The sequence below is a fragment of the Mandrillus leucophaeus genome, unplaced genomic scaffold (assembly GCF_000951045.1).
Source record: "Mandrillus leucophaeus isolate KB7577 unplaced genomic scaffold, Mleu.le_1.0 Scaffold14, whole genome shotgun sequence".
Classification (NCBI taxonomy): Eukaryota; Metazoa; Chordata; class Mammalia; order Primates; family Cercopithecidae; genus Mandrillus; species Mandrillus leucophaeus.
Window position 1 is genome coordinate 3,375,952 of NW_012101365.1, and position 22,639 is coordinate 3,398,590.

A 22,639-nucleotide genomic window follows, 5' to 3' on the forward strand; every position below is an offset into this window, starting at 1 on the left:
TCACCTGAGTCAGGAGTTCGAGACCAGCCTGGCCAACATGGTGAAACCCTGTCTCTACTAAAAATACAAAAATTAGCTGGGCGTGGTGGCACATGCCTGTAGTCCCAGCTACTTGGGAGGCTGAGGCAGGAGAATCGCTTGAACCTGGGAAGCGGCAGTTGTAGTGAGCTGAGATCACGCCATTGCATTCCAGCCTAGGCGACAAGAGCGAAACTCCATTTCAAAAAAAAAAAAAAAAACACAAATAAATAAATAAATAAATGAATAATAAAAATAAATAAATTGGTCAGGCGCAGTGGCTCACGTCGGTAATCCCAGCACTTTGGGAGGCCAAGGAGGGCCAATAACCTGAGGTCAGGAGTTTGAGATCAGCCTGGCCAACATGGTAAAACTCCATCTCTACTAAAAATACAAAAAATTAGCCCACGTGGTGGCGCATGCCTGTAGTCCTGGATACTTGGGAGGTTGCAGTGGGAGAACCGCTTGTACCCGGGAGGCAAAGGTTGCAGTGAGTCAAGATCGCGCCACTGCACTCCAGCCTGGGCGACAGAACAAGACTTCATCTCAAAAAAAAAAAAACAAAATAAAGACAACAACAACAAAACTGCCTACTTGTTATCGCTCTTAAATTGTCTACCTTCAACCCCACTCAAAGAAAAACCACCTAACCTTCGTTTAAAAAATGTTTTTATTTGTACAAATTATGGAGTACATGTGAAATTTCGTTACATGTATATAATGCATGACGATCAAGTCACGGCATTTTGGGTATCCATCACCTGAGTACAATACGTTTTTGTGAACTGTAATCATCCTACTCTGGTATCAAACACTGGATTTATTCCTTCTATCTATCTGTGTATTTATACCTTTTAACCTACTTCTCTCCACCCTCCTCCTACCCTCTACCCATCCTTCCCAGTCTCTGTTATCTTTCCATTCTACTCCCATGTCATCAAATTTTTTAGCTTCCATATGTAAGAATATGCAACATTTATCTTTCTGTGCCTGACTTATTTCACTTAAGATTATGATGTCCAGCCAGGCGCAGTGGTTCACACCTTTAATCCCAGCACTTTGGGAGGCCGAGGCAGGAGGATCATGATGTCAGAAGATTGAGACCATCCTGGCTAACATGGTGAAACCCTATCTCTACTAAAAATACAAAAAATTAGCCAGGGGTGGTGGCGGGCGCCTGTAGTCCCAGCTACTTGGGAGGCTGAGGCAGGAGAATGGAGTAAACCCAGGAGGCGGAGCTTGCAGTGAGCCAAGATCACGCCACTGCACTCCAGCCTGGGCGACACAGCAAGACTCCATCTCAAAAAAAAAAAAAAAAAGATTATGATGTCCAATTCTATCCATGTTGCTGCAAATGACATGATTTCACGCTGCCTAACCTTCTTTAACATACCACTATGGAATGGGGTGGAACGATTTGTCCATTTTAACAAATGCTGTCTTTGGTTATTTACCCAATGAAGCCTATTAAGTACCATATAACAAGCCTATTAAGTTACATTTTTTAACATCAAATAGCAGCACTGTCTATAATTTATCATATAATAGATCCACTTGCAAAACTGGGATCAAAATTAGCCTCTCACTTTCAAGAAAACAGGAGATCTTGGTCACCATGTGGTCTGCCACTTACTGTCTCTGTGCCTTAGGCTAGCTACCTGACTCCTCTGAGCCCACCATCACACCTGGCTACTTTTTATCTGTAAAATGAATACATATCTCTTTTTTTTTTTTTTTGAGACGAAGTCTTGCTCTGTCACCTGGGCTGGAGTGCAGTGGCCGGATCTCAGCTCACTGCAAGCTCCGCCTCCCAGGTTTACGCCATTCTCCTGCCTCAGCCTCCCGGGTAGCTGGGACTACAGGTGCCCGCCACCACACCCAGCTAGTTTTTTGTATTTTAGTAGAGACGGGGTTTCACCGTGTTAGCCAGGATGGTCTCGATCTCCTGACATCGTGATCCGCCCGTCTCGGCCTCCCAAAGTGCTGGGATTACAGGCTTGAGCCACCGCGCCCGGCATGAATACGTATCTCACAGGAATGCTGTTAGAATTAAATGAGGGAACTGAAGTGAAAACAGAGTATGGCACACATAAGACACTCACGGTGAGTTATTTTCCCCTTCTTTTAAAATCAAGCACTGAAGTAAAACTTCAGACAAACTCTCTTCCTTTTGGTGGAAGACAAGACACCTTCTTCTAATGGGTAGCCCAGAGTGGATTATTTTTTGGTAAAGGTTAATGGCTAGTTGGGTGGATCGTCCCTTCCACCATAGTGGAAAAGCAGTTTCAAGCCCCTGAAATGACTGTGTTATGTGTTATCTATACTCTATCAGGGTTGCTTAGACCTCTTTTTCCACCAGAGTATGACTCCCAAATAATAAATATAACAGATGCCAATATAAACTTTCACTTGAAGGTATTAATGGAGTGAGTGTGACATTAGATAATACTGCAATATCTGCAGAAAGAGAGGCTAGATTTTAAAAACTAAAAAAAAAAATTCTTTCTCCTACATAAGGGCAAAGGTTTTGCACATCAAACGATTAAAGACACAATAGCCATAGCCAGCAAAAACAGGAATGAATCTTTAGCTTCTACAACTAAGATTTTCTCTCCTGTGGCAGCTGGAACAGCGGATACACAAGTTGGGGAGTCATTTCATGTGTGGTCCGAATTATAACATTTTATTCATCATAAATTAAACACCTGTGATATCATCATCTCTCTTTTGAACACCAAACTGGTCACAAAGATGCTTGTAGGACATGAGTCAAGAAGCACCAGATAGTCACACAAATTTGTTCACTTTGTGAAGATCCAGACAGCAGGAAGGGGTCCATGTTGCCTATCAACACAAAGCTGCCAGCAGCCAAGAGACTCAGAGGCAACTAGACAGTCAAGCTTCGGAAGCCACTGAAGTGAGATGTGTGTCTAGGGCAACTATTGTTAAAACGGAGGTTCAGTGAAGCACTATGCAAAGCTGCCTGGCTTGATAGGATTAAGCTATAAAATATTTACAAGTCAGATCCTATCTGCCACTTTATTTCATATTTCATTTCCTCCCTCCCCATTCCCAACGCTATAACCACATATTCTTACCTTACTGAAAAAATACATTATCAGCACCCGTTTTGACAAGAAATTCTTAACCTGAGTTGGAAAAAAGGAAGAATTAACACATTTACCTTTTAAATTCTATTCTAATATAACACATTTCCTAGTTCTTCCAGACACTAACTTAAATAAAAAAATGAAACACTTCACATCTTGTGGGCAAAGAATAATAATACTTAGACACACCATGTAACTAAATACCTTTGTACTATAAATTAGATAACCAAGATGAGCCAACTAACCTAAACTGTATTCCCATGTATACACATTTAACCCCCAAATTAGAGGCCTGACATTAAAAAAAAAAAAAAAATTCTAAGTGATTTTGGTGAAATTTTTTTCTTTTTATTTCAGAAACAGGGTCTCACTTTGTCACCCAGACTGGAATGCAGTTATATGATCACAGCTTACTGCCACCTCAAATTCCTGGGCTCAACAGATTGTCCCACCTCAGCCTCCTGGGTAGCTGGGACTACAGGCATACCACCATGCCTAGTTAATTTTTAAATGTTTTTATACAGACAGGGTCTCACCATCTTGCCCAGGCTGGTCTCAAACTCCTGGGCTCAAGCAGTCCTCTCACCTCAGCCTCCCAAAGTGCTAGGATTACAGACTGGAGATATTTTTCAAGGCCATATTATTTCTCAATTCTCTATAACTGTCCTGCCCTTTAACCTATTAATACCCCAAAAAAGAGTATGTTTCTCTCACAGGGAAAAAAAAATCTTGTTTTTTGAGACAGGGTCTCACTCTATCACCCAGGCTGGAGTGCAGTGGCATATTCATAGCTCACTGCAACCTCTGCTTTCTGGGCTCAGGTGATTCTCCTACCTTAGCCTCCCAAGTAGCTAGGACTACAGGAATGCACCACCACGCCCAGCTAATTTTTGTAGTTTTAGTAGAGATGGAGTTTTGCCATGTTGCCCATGCTGGTCTCAAATTCCCGGGCTCAAGCAATGCTCCCACTATGGCATCGCAAAGTGCTGAGATTACAGGAAAAAAAATATCTTAAGACACAAAGTAGTTTTCTACTAGTTGACAACCCCGGGGGAAAAAATGTTCTTAGTATCAGCTAAAAGCTAACCGAACTAACTTAAAAGTGAATCTGCTCCTACCATACTCTCACCCAAAGCTGCATGACTAGTCAGAAGGCTGCAGTAAGCAGCACATGTCTGGTTGGGTAAAAGTGACACGGCAGTACTAATGGCATATAGAGCCATATGGGATCCTGAAGTTTATAAAATGCCTTTAACCATTAATTCCCTATTAATAAAGTCATTCCATCAGCAAACATGTTATAATTTCTCCTGACTGGGCGTGGTGGCTCGCCCCTGTAATTCCAACACTTCATGAGGCTCGGGCAAGATGACTGCTTGAGGCCAAGAGTTTGAGATCAGCCTGGGCAACATAGCAAGACTGTGTCTCTACAAAAAACAAAAATTGGGCCGGGCGCGGTGGCTCAAGCCTGTAATCCCAGCACTTTGGGAGGCCGAGACGGGCGGATCACGAGGTCAGGAGATCGAGACCATCCTGGCTAACACAGTGAAACCCCGTCTCTACTAAAAATACAAAAACTTAGCCGGGCGAGGTGGCAGGCGCCTGTAGTCCCAGCTACTCGGGAGGCTGAGGCAGGAGAATGGCGTGAACCCGGGAGGCGGAGCTTGCAGTGAGCTGAGATCCGGCCACTGCACTCCAGCCTGGGTGACAGAGCGAGACTCCGTCTCAAAAAAAAAAAAAAAAAAAATTAGCCAGGCATGGTGGCATGCACCTGTAGTCCCAGCTACTCAGGAGGCTGAGGTGGGAAGATCACTTGAGCCTGGGAGTTCAAGGCTGCAGTGTAGCCATGACCATACCACTGCACTCCAGCCTGAGCAACAGACAGACCAAGAACCCATCTCAAAATTTTTAAAAAGTTCCTTGACCCCTCAATTCCTCACAGCTATTGCCCCATTTTTCTGCTCCACTTACAACAAACTCCTTGAAAAATGTGGCTTTTCTTGTGGTCTCCAATTCATCTACCAATCTCTCCTGAACTCATGCATTTTGGCTTTTGTCTGCACTACTCCAGCCAACAGCTCTTGTCAAGGACTCAGTGACCTCCACATTTCTAGCTCAACAGTTAATTCTTAGCTCCCGCCCAGGCTACCCATCAGCAGCATCTGACACTTGCACCTCCTCCTCCTTGAAACTCTTTCTTTCCTTGGTTTTCTACCCACCTCAGAGGCTGCTCCTCAGTCTCCATGCTATTCTTCATCTCCCAGACCTTTAGTCATTGGAGGGCCCCTTTCTTCGATATCTCTTTTCTTCTGTATTTCATTCAAGAGTTTGCATCGAGTCTCATGGCTTTGAATACTATCTATACTCAAAAAACTTCCAAAGTTACATTTCTAGTCCACAACTTTCCCCTACACTACTGCTATATGCCTAATTTCTTACTCGGTATTTTCACCTGGTTGTCTCATAGGCATCTCAAAATTGGCATCTCCAAAATCAAACTCCTGATTTCCCTCCCCTCACCTCTATCAAATTTCCTTCTCCAGAAACATCAGTAAATTCCAACTCAATAAATTGCAACTATATTATTCCAGATCTTCAGGCCAAAATCCTTAACAGTTAACACTATTTCTAGTATACACCACAACCAAACCATAAGCTAATCCTATTCCATCTACTTTAAAATACATACCTAGACCTTGACCACATCTTACAGCCCCCACCACAACCACTCTGGTCACAGATACCACCATCTCCCACTAGATTACTGCAACAGCCTTAACTGGGCTTCCACACCTACCTTGCAAGAGTTTAGTGCCAACACAGCCCCTAGAGTAGCACTTTCAAAATGTAAAGTTACATCATATCATTCTTGTGGGCAAGACCACACAGTGGCTTTCCATCCCACTCAGAGATGAAGCCAGTCTTTACTACAGCCGATGGACCCAGTGAGCCCTGGGTGTCTGTTACATTTCTGATCTTATCACCCACTTACCACTCTCCTCTCACTTACTCTGCTCCAGCCACACTGGTATCCACATTGTTCTTCACACAAGCCAAGTCCATTCCCATCTCAGATCCATTGGGCTGCTCCCTGCTCTCCCTTCAGGTCTCTGATCAATCATTGCCTTATCAGTGAGACTTCCCCTTATCACTCCACATAAAATGATACCCACTCCCCTAGGAACTCTCTGTCTTCCTTGCTCTATTTTTCTAGATAAGACTTAAGACATTTCAAATGTCTTCCTTCTTATGCATATTTTCCATATCTTGAATATGACCTATTGAGATGCATCTTACAGTCAATAATAGCATGTCATGGTTTAAGGTATCATTTTTTTCTTAATAGTACATAAGTCTTACAATTAATGATATTTTATATTTCAGAGAAACAGAATATAATAATTTGCTTACTCACTGATTTCCCCTCACTCGAATGTAAATATTACGTGGGCAAGGACTCTGTTTTGTTTGCTTTTTTCCCAGTGCCTAAAAGCATACCTTGGATATATAAAGAACTCAAATATTTCTTACATGAAATAATTCACAGATTATCAGGTTAAGCCATATGAAATTACAATGTGTATAGCTCAAACCAGTCAAATACTGGCTGTTTCATTTGAGTCAACTTAAGACATGAAGCATCAAGAGAAAAACCCTTATTATTCCTGATGACTTACTCATGTGAGATCCCTAATGTTCTCAATTTTACATGCAAATATACATCCTATAACCATATCATCCTACCTGTTCACGTTTATTCTGAATCCATGAATAAATCACACTGGGCTGTCTCGTTGTCTTACCCTCAGCACTAATAGAGGTAGATGGAGAAGGATTAGAAAATTCAGTCATTTGCTGATCTATTTTTAAAAAAGAAAAGGCAAGATAAGAACTTAGGCTGTCTGATACTCTGCAACTATGACATTTAAAATCTTAGAAAATATATAATTCTCACCAGAAGCTGATGTCCATAATCTTGGCCCCCTTCTTATTAGCTGAGGACTTTGTGGTGACCCATAGCAAGTGTTTACATCAAAAATTCCAGCCATCCGATTCATTACACTAGAGCCAAATGGGGTCCCAAGGGGACTCACAACATCAGGTGTAGACAATTTTGAAGAAAACAGTGATGTTTTAACTAATGGTGGCACTGAAGGCCGAAGCATCTGGCTAGATTTTGGTGTCTGAAAAGTAGTTTCTTCTGTAAAAGAACAGATCCAGTGCTGAAGAGGCAATCTGATCCAAGCGGGCTAGAAGCAATGCTTTCAAATTTTACACATACCAAATTTTTGTTTAACGCATTTACCCAAAGCTCAGTAGATTGTTTCCATTTAGGATTACAGTCTCAAGATTCAGATTTTACTACTGCAATTCAAGCTCCACTCAAAGAGCTTTATACATCTTCTTCTGTCAGACTGATATAGTCTCTCTTGTTTTTTTTTCCCCCTCCATGAATATCTTCAACTTTAAGGTCAGTTTATCTAACTTTAAGCAATTTTGAATGAACTCATCAATTCCCATTTTATTTCTAATTGGCAACTTTAATTACTGCATTAGAATCCATCCAGTTTTACTGCATTACTATTTTAAGTATTACTTGACTGAACAAACAAATCTATATTGTGAACATACACAGGAAAAAAATATTAACCTTACCCCATTTTCTCCAAAGTTTTTTCCTTTCCTTTCCTTTTTCTTTTTCTTTTCTTTTATTTGAGTCAGGATCTTGCTCTGTAGCCCAGACGCAGTGCAGTGGTGTAATCTCGGCTCACTGCAGCCTCAAATTCCAGGGCTTCAGCGATCCTCCCACCTCAGCTTCCTGAGTAGCTAGGACTACAGGCACACGCTGCCATGCCTGGCTAATTTTTTAACTTTTTGTAGAGACAGTTTCGCCATGTTTCCCAGGTTGGTCTTGAACTCCTAGGCTCAAGGAATCCTCCTGCACTGGCCTCCCAAAATGCTAGAATTACAGGCATGAGCCACCACACCTGGCCTGAAAGTTCTTTCAAGTTAACAAAAGTCACACCAAAGGCTAATTTGCCCAGAATATCTATAAATCTGATCTGTAAACAACTTTTTTAAAAGTCATCTTATGATTCTCCAATTTAGTAATAGAATCTGTTATACAAAAACAAAGGAACTTTTCTTGCCACTCCAGCACAAACCACAAAAACAAATACACTGCATTAGGATTCCATCTTCTTTTTTTTTTTTTTTGAGATGGAGTCTCACTCTGTGGCCAGGCTGGAGTGCTGTGGGTGGCACAATCTTGGCTCACTGCAACCTCCGACTCCCTGGTTCAAGTGAATCTCCTGCCTCAGCCTCCCAAGTAGCTGAGAATACAGGCACGCACAACCATGTCCAGCTAATTTTCGTATTTTTTAGTAGAGACGGGGTTTCACCATGTTGGCCAGGATGGTTTTGACCTCCTGACCTCATGATCTGCCCGCCTCAGCCTCCCAAAGTGCTGAGATTACAGATGTGAGCCACCTTGCCCAGCTGGATTCCATCTTAATAAAACCACCATAAGAAATATAAGAAATTAAATATCCCAAATACCAAATTTTCGTTATACGACTTTTCTCTTTTTTTTAATTTTTCTTAAGAAGGAGTCTCATTCTGTTGCCCAGACTGGAGTGCAGTGGCATGATCTCAGCTCACTGCAACCTACACCTCCCGGGTTCAAGTGATTCTCCTGCCTCAGCCTCCTGAGTTGCTGGGACTATAAGTGTGCAACACCACAGCCAGCTAATTTTTATATTTTTAGTAGAGACGGTGTTTCGCCATACTGGCCAGGTTGGTCTCAAACTCCTGACCTCAAGTGATCTGCCTGCTTTGGCCTCCCGAAGTGCTGGCTGGAATTACAGGCGTAAGCCACCACAATTGGCCCATTATATGACTTTTTAGAAGTTAATGGAAATTAGAAATCTTTGAAAAATCAATTTAAAAATAAGACTGGGGCCAGGCGTGGTGGCTCAAGCCTGTAATCCCAGCACTTTGGGAGGCCGAGACGGGCGGATCACGAGGTCAGGAGATGGAGACCATCCTGGCTAACGCGGTGAAACCCCATCTCTACTAAAAAAATACAAAAAAACTAGCCAGGCGAGGTGGTGGTTGCCTGTAGTCCCAGCTACTCCGGAGGCTGAGGCAGGAGAATGGCGTAAACCTGGGAGGCGGAGCTTGCAGTGAGCTGAGATCCGGCCACTGCACTCCAGCCTAGACGACAGAGTGAGACTCTATCTCAAAAAAAAAAAAAAAAAAAAATTAAGACTGGAGTTTTTAAGAGTTTTACAATTATTCCTCAAAATATGGCTGAGTGATGGTATATGACAAAAACTTACAATAATGAATGCTCCATATGTGGTCAGACTCATGATCTACCCAACTCAGAATTACAATGATCTTTCTAACATGCTAATTTGACGGAACTAGCCTATTCAAAGTTCTCCAATGGCTCCATATCCCTATAGAATAAAATCTAAATTTTTTTTTGTTGCAAACAAGGCTTCCTTTCATCATCAAACATCATCTTACCCAATCGGACTCCTTTTGGACAGATTTCCTTTTGGCAGTTATATTGCATCATTATTTGTGTGCCTTCCACTAAAAGGTCAGATCCAAGAGTGTTTTTCATCTGTGATTCCCTGGCTTCCAGCACACTGCTTGGTATGCAGTAGGAATTCAATAAGTATTTGTTGAATAGAGGAATGCTGATCTGAAAGTTGATTAACATCTGAAACACTCTCAAACCTTTCAAAATCTGACATGTGTGAATTTATTTAAATCATTTTTCATATGTAATCTATTTGTTTTGGGGCTATGACCCCACCAGAGTAATGACTTTGAAACTCGATGAGTTTGCTTTGATCCATATAGTGATTTTTAAGTATCAAGATTAGTTGCCAATGTTTAAAAACTGAAAGACTTCACCTCAAAATTTTGAGATTTCAGCCTTCTCTTTTTCAAAAAGACCGGAAGTTCACAAATGGGATCCAAAGTCCCATACGGGAACAATGAAGCAGGGCTAACCAACAGCTTCCCCCTTCAGATGAAGCCCGTCCTTGCAGGTTCACCACTGACCTCACCCAGCCAGTTTCATCCATTTTCACTAAATGCCTGGCTCCAAAACACGTGAAACATTAAGTCCTTTTATCAGTCTTACATTCACAGGTATCTTCTACTTAAGGGATCTGGTGAACAAGACAGGTTCCTCCACCTCTACTTCCCCTCAGCTTTTGTCTTTTAAATGGAGGGGGTACTAACATTATGCCCCACTCCCAAATCACCCAATCGTCTCAGCTGCTCTTCTCTGGGACAGCAACTTTTTGTCTCTGGGCTACTGCAACCAGAACAGCATCGAATATTATCTGCGAAAATTCACCTGGCTTTGTACTAAAGTAAGCTGAAGTCTCCTATTTAATAGCCATCATTTTGGTAGTGTTTTTAACGCTACCACCACACTGAACTTAATTTGTTTGAAATTTACCAATGAAAAACTGCACATACTTAGAGTGTACAACGTGATGTCTTGGGCTTAATTTTTTCAATCTACAATGATACCCAGGTCTTTTTTTTGGTTCAATATGAGATGCCATGTTGGATCAATTTTCCCTAAAAATATACACCTCACACTCATATATGTATCCTTAGATTAACTACGGTCATCTCTCCCTTTTTTTTTTGGAGACAGAGTCTCGCTGTGTCGCCAGGCTGGAGTGCAGTGATGCAATCTCAGCTCACTGCAAACTCCACCTCCCCAGTTCAACCGATTCTCCTGCCTCAGCCTCCTGAGTAGCTGGGACTAAAGGCACATGCCACCACGCCCAGCTAATTTTTATATTTTTAGTAGAGACAGGGTTTCACCATGTTGGCCAGGAAGGTCTCAATCTCTTGACCTTGTGATCCGCCCACCTCGGCCTCCCAAAGTTCTGGGATTATAGGCGTGAGCCACCGCGCCCAGTCTACTACGGACATCTTTCTTAGGAAATAAAATGTAAATGTTTTCCCCTCTTAGTAGTCCTAGAGATTACCTGGAGAATTTAATTTCTTAGGTTCCACTGGGTAAGATGAAGACACTCTCCCATTCGTAGCAGCAGCTTCTTGATAGAGAACCAGTTTCTGAGTCATACCATTTAAAAGATTCAAACACTCCCTTGAAATGGCTGTCCAATTGTGGGGATGTCCACCTAGGAGGTCCAAACACCAGCTTTTAAAATGTAAATAATCTTATATTCTCCTCTTGAAGTGGGGGAAAAGGTCAGTAAGAAATTCTACTTTACGCTTTGCATCAGGACCTACTTTTCTTAGTGAAGCTACTGTTTATACTCATGATATCTAATACACAGCAGGAGTTCAATGAATATTTGGATGAATTAAGTTTCCCAAAAGTCTACAAGCAAAAACTTGCTATTTTACTATTTTACCACACACATACCAAAAAAAAGAAAAAGAAAAAAAAAACCTCTCAAATTGGTCGCTAAAATAAAGCCAAACACTAGATCACAGGTTGAGTGAGAAAGACCAGGGTTACCTCACTAGCAGTATTAAACAGACTGCTATGACTGTGAACAATGAACTAGGACAATGAACACTAAGATGTCCAATGAGATGCACCTCCATGGTCCCCAGTGACCTCTAAACTGTTGTGTCTGACCCCTGGGCTTCCTTACATTTTCATGTATATAATAGCCCCTATTTGCTGTTACATCTGTGGGAATGACTCAATAATAATGATCACACTTCACACTCAGCTTACAGATCTATTATCTTATTATTTAACTTAAACTACTGCGTCCTATTCCTTTAAAAATTCCCTTATTTCTCATAGGAGATCTTTGTCTCCTAGAGTTATTATATAAAAATCAAGCAAGGTTCATTACGCATAAATAGCAGAGAAGTCCACTGAAAACTGGCTTCCCTATACTATGTGCCAAATGATCATTCCCTCTTCACTTGGATCTCTCCTTAAACACTCCCTGCACTGCACAACTCAGAAGGAATACCACTTCACCTACAAACACACACACACAATACTCTATCACTAGGCCTCAGGATATTTTGTACTACTGTAATTTGGGTACACTAGGAACTGTGTAACCATTCAATTAAATTTTTGTTTGTTTGTTTTTGTGATGGAGTCTTGCTCTGTTGCCCAGGCTGGAGTGCAGTGGTGGGATCTCAGCTCACTGCAACCTCTGCCTCTAGGGTTCAAGCAATTCTCCTGCCTCAGCCTCCCGAGTAGCTGGGATTATAGGTGTGCAACACCAAGCCCAGCTAATTTTTGTATTTTTAGTACAGACAGGGTTTCACCATGTTGAAACTCCTGACCTTAGATGATGCTCCTGCCTCAGCCTCTCAAAGTGCTGGGATTATAGACGTGAGCCGCACCCAGCCAATTAAATTTTATTATGTGCTAGAATGCACACTCTCTGGCAGAGCAAATGCCACCCTTTTACAGTTTACCTGAATCTCTGGTAAAAAACATTTACAGTATAGAATTCCTAGGTTAACTCAAATCTGATAGAAAAGCATTGTTATAGCTAATTTTCCACAGTATCAGTTCTGGGTTTCTCATGCTACTAAAAGGAGAGTGGTTCCAGTCAATTATATTTTTATATAACTGGATTTTATTTCCATGTAACATTGAACTGTAGAAGGTTTATTATCCGGTGTTTTATCTGGTAATTCGCAAGCTTGGCAAAATAATGAAGAAATCATTAAAAAGAAGATGGAAAGCTGGATGGCTCACACCTGTAATTCTATCACTTTGGGAGGCCAAGGCAGGAGAATTGCTTGACCCCAGGAGTTCAAGGTCAGCCTGGGAAATACGGCAAGACCGTGTTTCAACAAAACTTTAAAAAAAATTAGCCAGGTGTGGTGGTGCACACCTGGTGTGCACCTATAATACCAGCTACTTGAAAAGCTGAGGTGAGAAGATCATATGAGCCCAGGAGTTTGAGGTTATAGTGAGCTGTGATCATGACACTGTACTCCAGTCTGGTGATATAGTGAGACTCTGTCTCTTAAAAAAACAAAAGAAATGTTACCCAGGTTCTGTTTCCCACCGGTGCCTGGGACTGGACTGTTTTCCCTCCAGGAACAACAGAGAACTGGCAAAGTCACAGTCTTGAACAGCATGGCAAGAACAGTGGATAAGTGTTTCAGAGTTGCTGAGAGCATCCTTGAGCCACCATCAAATCTAGTTTCTTCCTAATTTTTTTTTTTTTTTTTTTTTTTTTTGAGACGGAGTCTTGCGCTGTGTCACCCAGGCTGGAGTGCAGTGGCGCGATCTCGGCTCACTGCAAGCTCCGCCTCCCAGGTTCACGCCATTCTCCTGCCTCAGCCTCCGAGTAGCTGGGACTACAGGTGCCCGCCACCTCGCCCGGCTAGTTTTTTGTATTTTTAGTAGAGACGGGGTTTCACCATGTTAGCCAGGATGGTCTCGATCTCCTGACCTCGTGATCCACCCGCCTCGGCCTCCCAAAGTGCTGGGATTACAGGCTTGAGCCACCGCGCCCGGCTCCTAATTTTTTTTAAAGGGAGGCAGAGTAGCATAGCAGAAGGAGGAGTTCCTGTACATGGAGCCAAATGACAGGACTCTTACTCCAATTCTGACATTAACTTTATTTAAGCCAATCTCTGAGACTTAAATCTCCCATCTAGAGATTAGACCACCTAATTTTTAAGATCCTTCATAGCATTAAAAGTTTTAGAATTCTTTTTTGGGGTGGAGAGGCGGACAGGGTCTCATTTTGTCACCCAGGCTAGAGTGCAGTGGCGCAATCTTGGCTTACTGCAGCCTCAACCTTCTGGGCTCAAGCAATCCTCCCAGCTCAGCTCCCCAAGTAGCTGGGACTACAGGCACATGCTACCACGCTGGGCTAATTTTTCGTATTTTTTGTAGAGAAAGGGTCTCACCATGTTGCCCAGGCTGTTCTCAATTTCCTAAGCTCAAGTAATCCACCTACCTTGGCCTCCCAAAGTGCTAGGATTACAGGGGTGAGGCACCACGCCCAGCCAAATTTTTAGAATTCTTAAACTGTATTTTTCTGCCCTAAAATTGTCAATGTACTGCATAATTTCTTCAGGTTAAGGAAATGAAGGAGCTGAAGGAAATAAACGCTTAAGTTGTGTAAGATTTAATTCAATACTTCATTTAATGGACTCACCGACGTCTGATATTTTATTAAATACATCATTCTCACCAAAAACTTGAAGTGAATTACTTTCTACACACATATGCCTAATCAGGTCTATTACTTTTAGCAATACCTGGTTGGCTGAGGCTAAAAACTTCTTGTCTTCGTGAAGGAGAATATTGAGAAAGCAACATCAGGTCCTGCAAGGCTAAATACTAAAAGGGGGAAAAAACATATATTATTTAATTTTTTTAAACCTCTACATAAAATCTAATTGGGTTCAACATTATATATCCAAGAAGAAATTAAACTTTTTCATGAAAAAAAAAAAATCTCAGAACCATAACCTTCCTTTCTAGACTTTCAGAACTTTCCTGCCTCTACCCTCCCTACCTACAAGTTCCAGCTACAAGGAACTACAGAATTCTCTGCGCTCTTTCCTATCTCTGTGGTGGGAAACTGAAACATCACTTCCTCCTGGAACTTTCCCTGGTTTCCCTCACACAAACATACACTCACATAGCTCTCGACCATGGCACTAACATCATGTATCGTAATTGAATGTTTATTGTCTCATCTGATTCCACCCACCAAACTGTGCGGCCCACAAAAAAATGGAAAATCTTGCTACCACATCCAAAGGCAGTGCCTAGCACGTGATACCTATTAATTTTTTTTTCTTTTTTTCTTTTTTTTTTCTGAGACAAAGTCTTACACTGTTGCCCAGGCTGGAGTGCAGTGGCGTGATCTCGGCTCACTGCAAGCTCCACCTTCCGGGTTCAAACGATTCTCCTGCCTCAGCCTCCCAAGTGGCTGGGACAACAGGCACGTACCAGCACACCCAACTGATTTTTGTATTTTTAGTAGAGATGGGGTTTCACCACGTTGGCCAGGCTGCTCTCGAACTCCTGACCTCAAGTGATCCACCTGTCTTGGCCTCCCAAAGTGCTGGGATTACAGGCATGAGACACCACGCCCGCCTGCCCTATCACTTTTTTTTTCTTCACTGAAAATTTTCATCTTTTCCCAGGCAAATCTCTTTACTCACCCTTCAAGACACCATCCCTCTCTGAAGTTTTCTTTTATTGGTACCAAGCAGAGTAAGAGGTCCCAATGTACTTGCCACAGTACATTTTAATTATTTTGGGTGTCTGTATTTTCCACTAGGCTGTGCTATGTCTTATTCATCATTCTACCACAAACAACTAGCAGAGACTGATGTACCATCAAATAAATATTTGGTAAATAACCAAATGAGTAACTGATACTTTTAAGTTTCTCTAACAAATTAGTTATAATTACTATTTAAAAGTAATTCAATTCATTTCCTTATTTGTTTATAAATTTTTTAGAGTGTGATCAAAACTGGGTTCTAACTACTTTCTTTTAGCATTCCTGTTTGTTTGTTTAGAGATGAGGTCTCACTCTGTCACCCAGGCTAAAATGCAGTAGCAGGATCACAGCTCACTGCAGTCTCCAACTCTTAAGCTCAAGGAATGCACCTGCCTCCACCTCTCAAGTAGCTGGGACCACAGGCATGTACCACCATGCCATTCAACTAATTTTTTAATTTTTGTTGAGATGAGGTCTCCCTATGTTTTCCAAGCTGGTCTTGAACTCCTGGGCTCGAGTGATCCTCTCACCTCGGCCTCCCAAGTGCTGAACACCACACTTGGCCTCTTTTAGCTCTTTCTAAAGGACCTTTTAACAGGAATACACATATTGTAGATCTAGCTTAAAATTTCAACTTGCAAATTCAATCGAAACCATTTATGCTTACTTAGATTGATTTGTAAAATTACTGCAATTTCTTTAAATTCTTGATTGTAATTAGTTTTAGGATCATTACCAGCAATTCATACTTAAGGAGAGTTCACCGAATATCTATACATTACTAAGCACTATCTTTGATCACAAAAGCCAACTAACACTACAAGAGTGAAAGTTTTGATCCAGTGATCAAAAAATCAATAATGTTTTGTTATGCTATCATAAACTGTTTGTGAGAAGTTAATGTAGATGACTGCACATCACTGTATTTTATGCTTGGAAATATTCTGCTTCTGAATATAGAATTAACTAGCTTACACACATAGACTGTACTGTGCACCTGCATTTTAGTCACTTGGAATAAAAATTGAAAAAACAGCATTAGCAAGTAGGTGATTTTTATTATATCAGTACGAGAATATTATAGGCCCTCAAAAAATACAACTACTTAAATATGCTAAATATTAAGTTTATTGAATAAAGTTAGAGATAACTATGTGAAGATATGAAACACAGTTTTGGTACCTTTATGATGGGGGGAGGATTGCTATTTAACACTTTCGGAAGGCACTCATCTGACCCTTCTGCAAATGGTGGTTGAACAGGAAACACATGAGCCTATCAAATATAATTAAAAACCAAAAATGATTATTTTCATGATCATCTTACATTCAATAAGCATGCACAAATTAAAACTTCTTATAAAAATAGACAGCACAACCAAACTGACATATTTCGTGCTCCTTGCAAAGACAGGTTAAAGTTACATAAACCCAAACACACCATTTTTTTTTAATGTTACTTTCCCAACTTTACTAGACTCTGGTTCTGAATAACAAAAACCAATTTCACAAACAAGGATTCTCTGAAGCCACTGAAGAATACAAACCTACACAGATGGTAAAATAAAACAGAAACACTAATTTTCTAAGACAAACACTTGGATGACAAAAACAATGTAATTCTCAATCACTTAAAAAGATTTCTGTGGGAATTATCCAGAAGCTCACCTCAATTTCCAAAATCATTTCTTTAATATAAATTCTAAAACTTCCCTTCAGAAAACAAATATCTTGGCTGGGTGTGGTGGCTCACGCCTCTAATCCCAGCACTTTAAGAGGCTGAGGGCAGATCACTTTGAGGTCAGGAGTTCGGGACCAGCCTGGCCAACATGGTAAAACCCTGTCTCTACTAAAATTCAAAGAAAATTAGCCGGGCATGGTGGCACACGCCTGTAGTCCCAGCTACTCGGGAAGCTGAGGTGGGAGAATCACTTGAACCCGGGAGGCAGACATTGCAGTGAGCCGAGATCAGGCCACTGCCCTCCAGCCTGGGTGACAGAGTGAGACGCTATCGCAAAAAAAAAAAAAAAAAAAAAAACAACAACTTACTGCCGCATATTTAAATATTTTAATAGTAGCTGTGCCAATGACATGGAAAATTAATTTAAAATTCAAATCCATTTAGTATGTACTCAGTAGAGAAATGGAGCCCCCAGAAGACAACTAGGATATCAATAAAGCATAGTGGCAGTCCATTCAGTTTAATTTCCAAAAATTAAGTGAATATCCACACTGTTCCTCTGAAAAAAAAATACCACATAAATGGTGGTTACAAATGATACAGCCCCAATAGTCTAAGAAGAGAGACCAAAAATCAACTTAGGGAAATCGTTTTGGGCGTGCTGATCAGTATGCTCTACTAAAAATCAACCGTGCACTCCAAAACACAGAAGTATTAACAAAAAGTATTTTAAAAAACATACCTCTGTGGCATAGATTTTGAAGAGTATCCATGAGATATACCAAGTCATCAGGAGAAAGACACCACACAGCCAGACATGGTAGAGTAGTGAGAGATTTAAGAGGCCACTCACTGTGTCAAGTGGCCTATGAACCTGCCTGTGAATGCAGAAATTACTATTAATCCTCTAGGAAAAATGCAATCTAAATATTAACACACTGAAGTCTCCACGCTGAGACACAAATATTATTTCTAAATAACAATGTTGACAGACTCCTCTCCTTTGGTACCCTTGTAGAGCTCTTTCCCTAATACTTTCTATAAGGTACATGAGGGAGCTTTAAGGAAAGCACAGACCTAAATCGGGACTACAGTTTCTCGTGTTAAAAATCTTCAATGACTTTTACTACGAAGGAAGAACGAGCTAAGCTTATAAGCCTTACTACGAGCAGCTGGATAAAAGATTATTATTGTTGCTTTGTAGTCTAATACCGCAAAACCATTAAACATGACTAGTACCTCTCCTGGACCAGATTTCAGCTTTATCCTTATGCCCTATAAACCACAGATTCGCAGTCATTAAAAGCACATGCTCCTAAACAATGTTAAAGCAATTTAAGATACTCTGTTAGAATGCTAAGTAAACCTAATGCTGCCATCTTTCCAAAACTTTGACTAGATCAATTGGCAAAGTTATTATAATCCTACAACCAGCACTGTGAAAACCAGGATTGGAACCTGACTCTGCCATTTCTAAGTGTTGTGATTAGGTAAATCACTCCACCCATCCCACCCTCGGTTTCCTCATCCATATAACAGTGGCATAATCTCTTCATTCTTCCTCTTAATCCTATCACAATTTTTAAAACAGCTTACATTAGGAGTGCCCAATACAGTGCTTGACATTCACTGGGGGAGTCAACCAATGATGAAGTTATTTTTAACTTCTAAGTAAACATTTATTGAGGCCCTGACATAAATGAAGGACAGAATATCAGGCACTCAGCCACACCCACAAAACGTTTTTTGAGTGCAAAGAAGAAAAAAATATTGTTAAATTTCTATCAAATGCCATTATTATTTTTCTCTTTCCATTTCACCTAGTTTAAAATCTGGACTAAAACAATAAATGACTCATGCATTTGGTTTCATGCCTAGCAATTAAGCAGAAGACAAAACTGAATTTTGCCTAGAAACTTTGAAAAGTGAGAAACCATAATATCTCTTAAATACCATGCATGTCAATATTCCCACTTCCTAAAACTGCTATTAGTGAATTTCATATATGAAACAAAAACCCTTACAATGGAATATACAATAAGAACAAACACCAAGAGAAACTGACTTTTCTTCAGCAAATACAACAGATTAAACCTTTATGTGCAAAGTGCATAGAGGATAACCAGAACAATATACACCATTGCTGTCACTCGACTGCCACTTGTGACCTTCAACTAATCACCTGACCTTGCTCAATTTTGGTTTCCTCACAGGCTAAATTAGAACAATGCCACAGCATTGGTATATATCATGAGACACCAGAGAACGAATGATTGTTGGGGAGAAAGACAAAGCAGAGGACTGGACCATGCAACTCGAGAAATCCACTTTTGTAGAGTATAAAAGCTGCATCTAAGAACAATTATCATTGCTTACTTCTGCAGACAACTGGGTGAGTGGAGACAAGAGGAGGAGACTTTTTCATTTTATACCCTATTATTACTATTATTTTCTTTTTGAGACAGGGTCTCACCCTATTGCCTAGGCTGGAGTGCAGTGGCACAATTATAGCTCACTGCATCCTTGAACTCCTGGGCTCAAGCGACCCTCCTGCCTCAACCTCCCAAGTATCTGGGACTACAGGCATATACCACCATGTCCTGCTAATTTTACCCTTTTATACACCTTTGGAATTTTAAACCATATAAACTATATGTATTCAAAAATGAATACAATTTTTTTAAATATGTTAAAGGCAAAATCTAAACAAAATATCTGGAAAATAGCTAACATCTAAGAGAATGGAAACAGAGTTAAAATTAGACTTTTTATGTATCACTTACTCATCGATGTGAAGGTTCATAGCAGTGCTAATCCAAGCTTTGGGAATATAGCCTGAGGGGGAAAAGATACCAAGCTATGAACATAAAAAGTTATAAAACAAGTTTTAGTCAAGCTTTAGAATATAAGGTCAATGACATGGCCACATAAACACCAAGACCTCAGTCAAAATGTTAGACTGATTAGGAATTGACAGTAGGAAAGACAGTACTTACTAACACAGGCAGTCTTTGCTTTGCACAGTTCTGATATACACATATTTCAGTTACCACGGTTTAGTTAAAAAATACCAGTCACCCAAAAATATAGTTCAAACTCTAGTTACTGTGGTATATTAACTATAAGTGACTGCATACAGTACTTTTAACTTTTCAGTATGCAAATCAGTATGTAGATAACAGATGCGCACTATAATCTGTGACCCAATCCCATCAGTTCTCTCAAGGTCTGTTGCTGATTGGTCACTTGGATCTGTTATTCAGTACAGATACGGACAGCAAAGCCTGTAGTTGTGTTGCCTCCTTGTTTCCCATAATAAATCCAAATGATACTTTTAAAAAATGAATAGCTAAAACAGGAAAGTAGTGCTTGCTTCAGCAGCACATATACTAAAATCAGAATGAGAGACAGATTAGCATAACCCCCGCACAAGGATGACATGCAAATTCATGAAGCCTTCCATTAAAAAAAAAAAAAATGGTTTTAATAAAAAAAAAGAAACTGGCAAAAAAAAAAAAAATCAAAGTGCAACAAAGAAATGAAAAATGATAACGCTGAAAACGAAACTTGAATTGAACATAAATGAAGTTATAAGAGAAAAAGTAAATCAAGGAAATGATCATAGTCACTAAATTAGTCCAAATATACAACTCTAGAGGAACAACCAGGCTGACTGTACGTAGTAGGTTAATACATTACAATGAGGCTGGGCATGATGGCTCATGCCTATAATCCCAGTACTCTGGGAGGCCAAAGTGGGAGGATCACTTAAGCCCAAGAGTTCAAAACTAGCCTGGGCAACACAGCAAGACCCCATCTCTGAAAGAGCCGCTACCAATCATCATGGCGGATGGGTGGCAGAACTAGATTGCAGCTCCACACAGGGCAGCTTGCAGAAGCTCGTGTCGTGATTTTTAGCTCCAGATAAACTGCAAGAACAAACCAGCAATCCCAAGAGGACCCACAGACCCTCTGAAGGAAGCGGACTGCTCCTGAGGAACCAGGAAACACCCCAAATACTGTGAGTGCCCCAACTGTGGAAGTGGAAAAGGAAGACCCTCCTCTCCTGAACACACACCCCCACTGGAGAAGCTGAAGGTCTGTTTGCGGGAGAAGTTTCTGACCTTACCTGGAGTTGAACCAATTTAGAGAGTCAAGAGAAATACAGGGGTAGAGGAAGCAGCAGAAAGACCCTGGGAGCTCGCTGCGTTCCCTAGCAGGCCATTCCTGCCTGGCACCACAGGGTTTCATCGGACGGGTGACCAGAGGAGCAGGGGGTAAAACTCCACAGGGGGAAGGAAATCTCCAGCTGAACTCTAACAATTTGAACGGGGCAAGAAGCCTCCTGGCCAGAACCTGGGGAAGGGGGCAAATCTAATGTGCAGACTCCACAGGCGGGCAAGAACCAACCAAGCTCTTTTCTCTCCCAGCTGGGAGGCGGGTAGCCCAGGGTAAGTTTTCAAGCCCATCTCGCCCTCCACCTGGAAACAGACTCAGGGCTGTTGTGGGGCAGTGGGAGTGAGACTGGCCCTTTGGTTTGCATGGGACCTGGGTGAGGCCTGTGACTGCCAGCTTTCCCCCACTTCCCTGACAGTCTGCATGACTTGGCAGAGGCAGCCATAATCCTCCTAGGTACACAACTCCAGTGACCTGGGAATCTAACCCCCATCCCCCACAGCAGCTGCAGCAAAACCTGACCAAGGAGTGTTTGAGCCCACCCCCACCTGATGGTCCTTCCCTACCGGAATACAAAGGACATATAATCTCAGGAGTTCTAGGGCCCCACCCACTGCCAGTCCCTCTCCATACTACTACAGCTGAGGTTTTCTGGAAAGCGCCACCTCCTGGCAGGAGGCCCAACCAGCACAAAAGTAGAGCATTAAACCACCAAAGCTAAGAACCCTCATGGAGTCCGCTGCACCCCCTCACCACCTTCACTGGAACAGGTGCTGGTATCCATGGCTGAGAGACCCAGAAACAGTTCACATCACAGGACGCTGTACAGACAACCCCCAGTATCAGCCCAGGGACTGGTAGACTCGATGGGTGGCTAGACCCAGAAGAGAAACAACAATCACTGCAGTTCGGCTCATAGGAAGCACATCCATAGGAAAAGGAGGAGAGTACTGCATCAAAGGAACACCTCGTGGGACAAAAGAATATGAACAACAGCCTTCAGCCCTAGATCTTCCCTCTGACAGAGCCTACCCAAATGAGAAGGAACCAGAAAACCAACCCTGGTAATATGACTAAACAAGGTTCTTCAACACCCCCAAAAAATCACACTAGTTCACCAGTAATGGGTCCAAACAAAGAAGAAATTCCTGACTTAACCTGAAAAAGAATTTAGGAGGTTAGTTATTAGGCTAATCAGGGAGGGACTAGAGAAAGGCGAAGCCCATTGCAAAGAAAGCCAAAAAATGATACAAGAAGTGAAGGGAGAAATATTCATAGAAATAGATAGCTTAAAGAAAAAACAATCAAAAATTCAGGAAACTTTGCACACACTTTTAGAAATGTGAAATGCTCTGGAAAGTCTCAGCAATAGAACTGAACAAGTAGAAAGAAATTCAGAGCTTG

At 41.4% G+C, this 22,639-nt stretch overlaps 1 protein-coding gene across 3 annotated transcripts in view; it reads right to left on the minus strand.

Moving 5' to 3' along the window:
• The window catches only part of NDC1 (NDC1 transmembrane nucleoporin), a 67,445-nt gene that overhangs the window by 24,962 nt on the left and 19,844 nt on the right, over positions 1-22,639 (minus strand). For all 3 annotated transcript variants that reach the window (XM_011973795.1, XM_011973793.1, XM_011973794.1), the window contains 8 exons: positions 19,843-19,894; positions 17,802-17,937; positions 16,562-16,654; positions 14,400-14,481; positions 11,159-11,314; positions 7,084-7,329; positions 6,873-6,988; positions 3,117-3,167 (listed from right to left, as the gene is read on the minus strand). In XM_011973795.1, the coding sequence (XP_011829185.1) occupies positions 3,117-3,167; positions 6,873-6,988; positions 7,084-7,329; positions 11,159-11,314; positions 14,400-14,481; positions 16,562-16,654; positions 17,802-17,937; positions 19,843-19,894 (932 nt within the window). The remainder of the gene's footprint in view (positions 1-3,116; positions 3,168-6,872; positions 6,989-7,083; positions 7,330-11,158; positions 11,315-14,399; positions 14,482-16,561; positions 16,655-17,801; positions 17,938-19,842; positions 19,895-22,639) is intronic.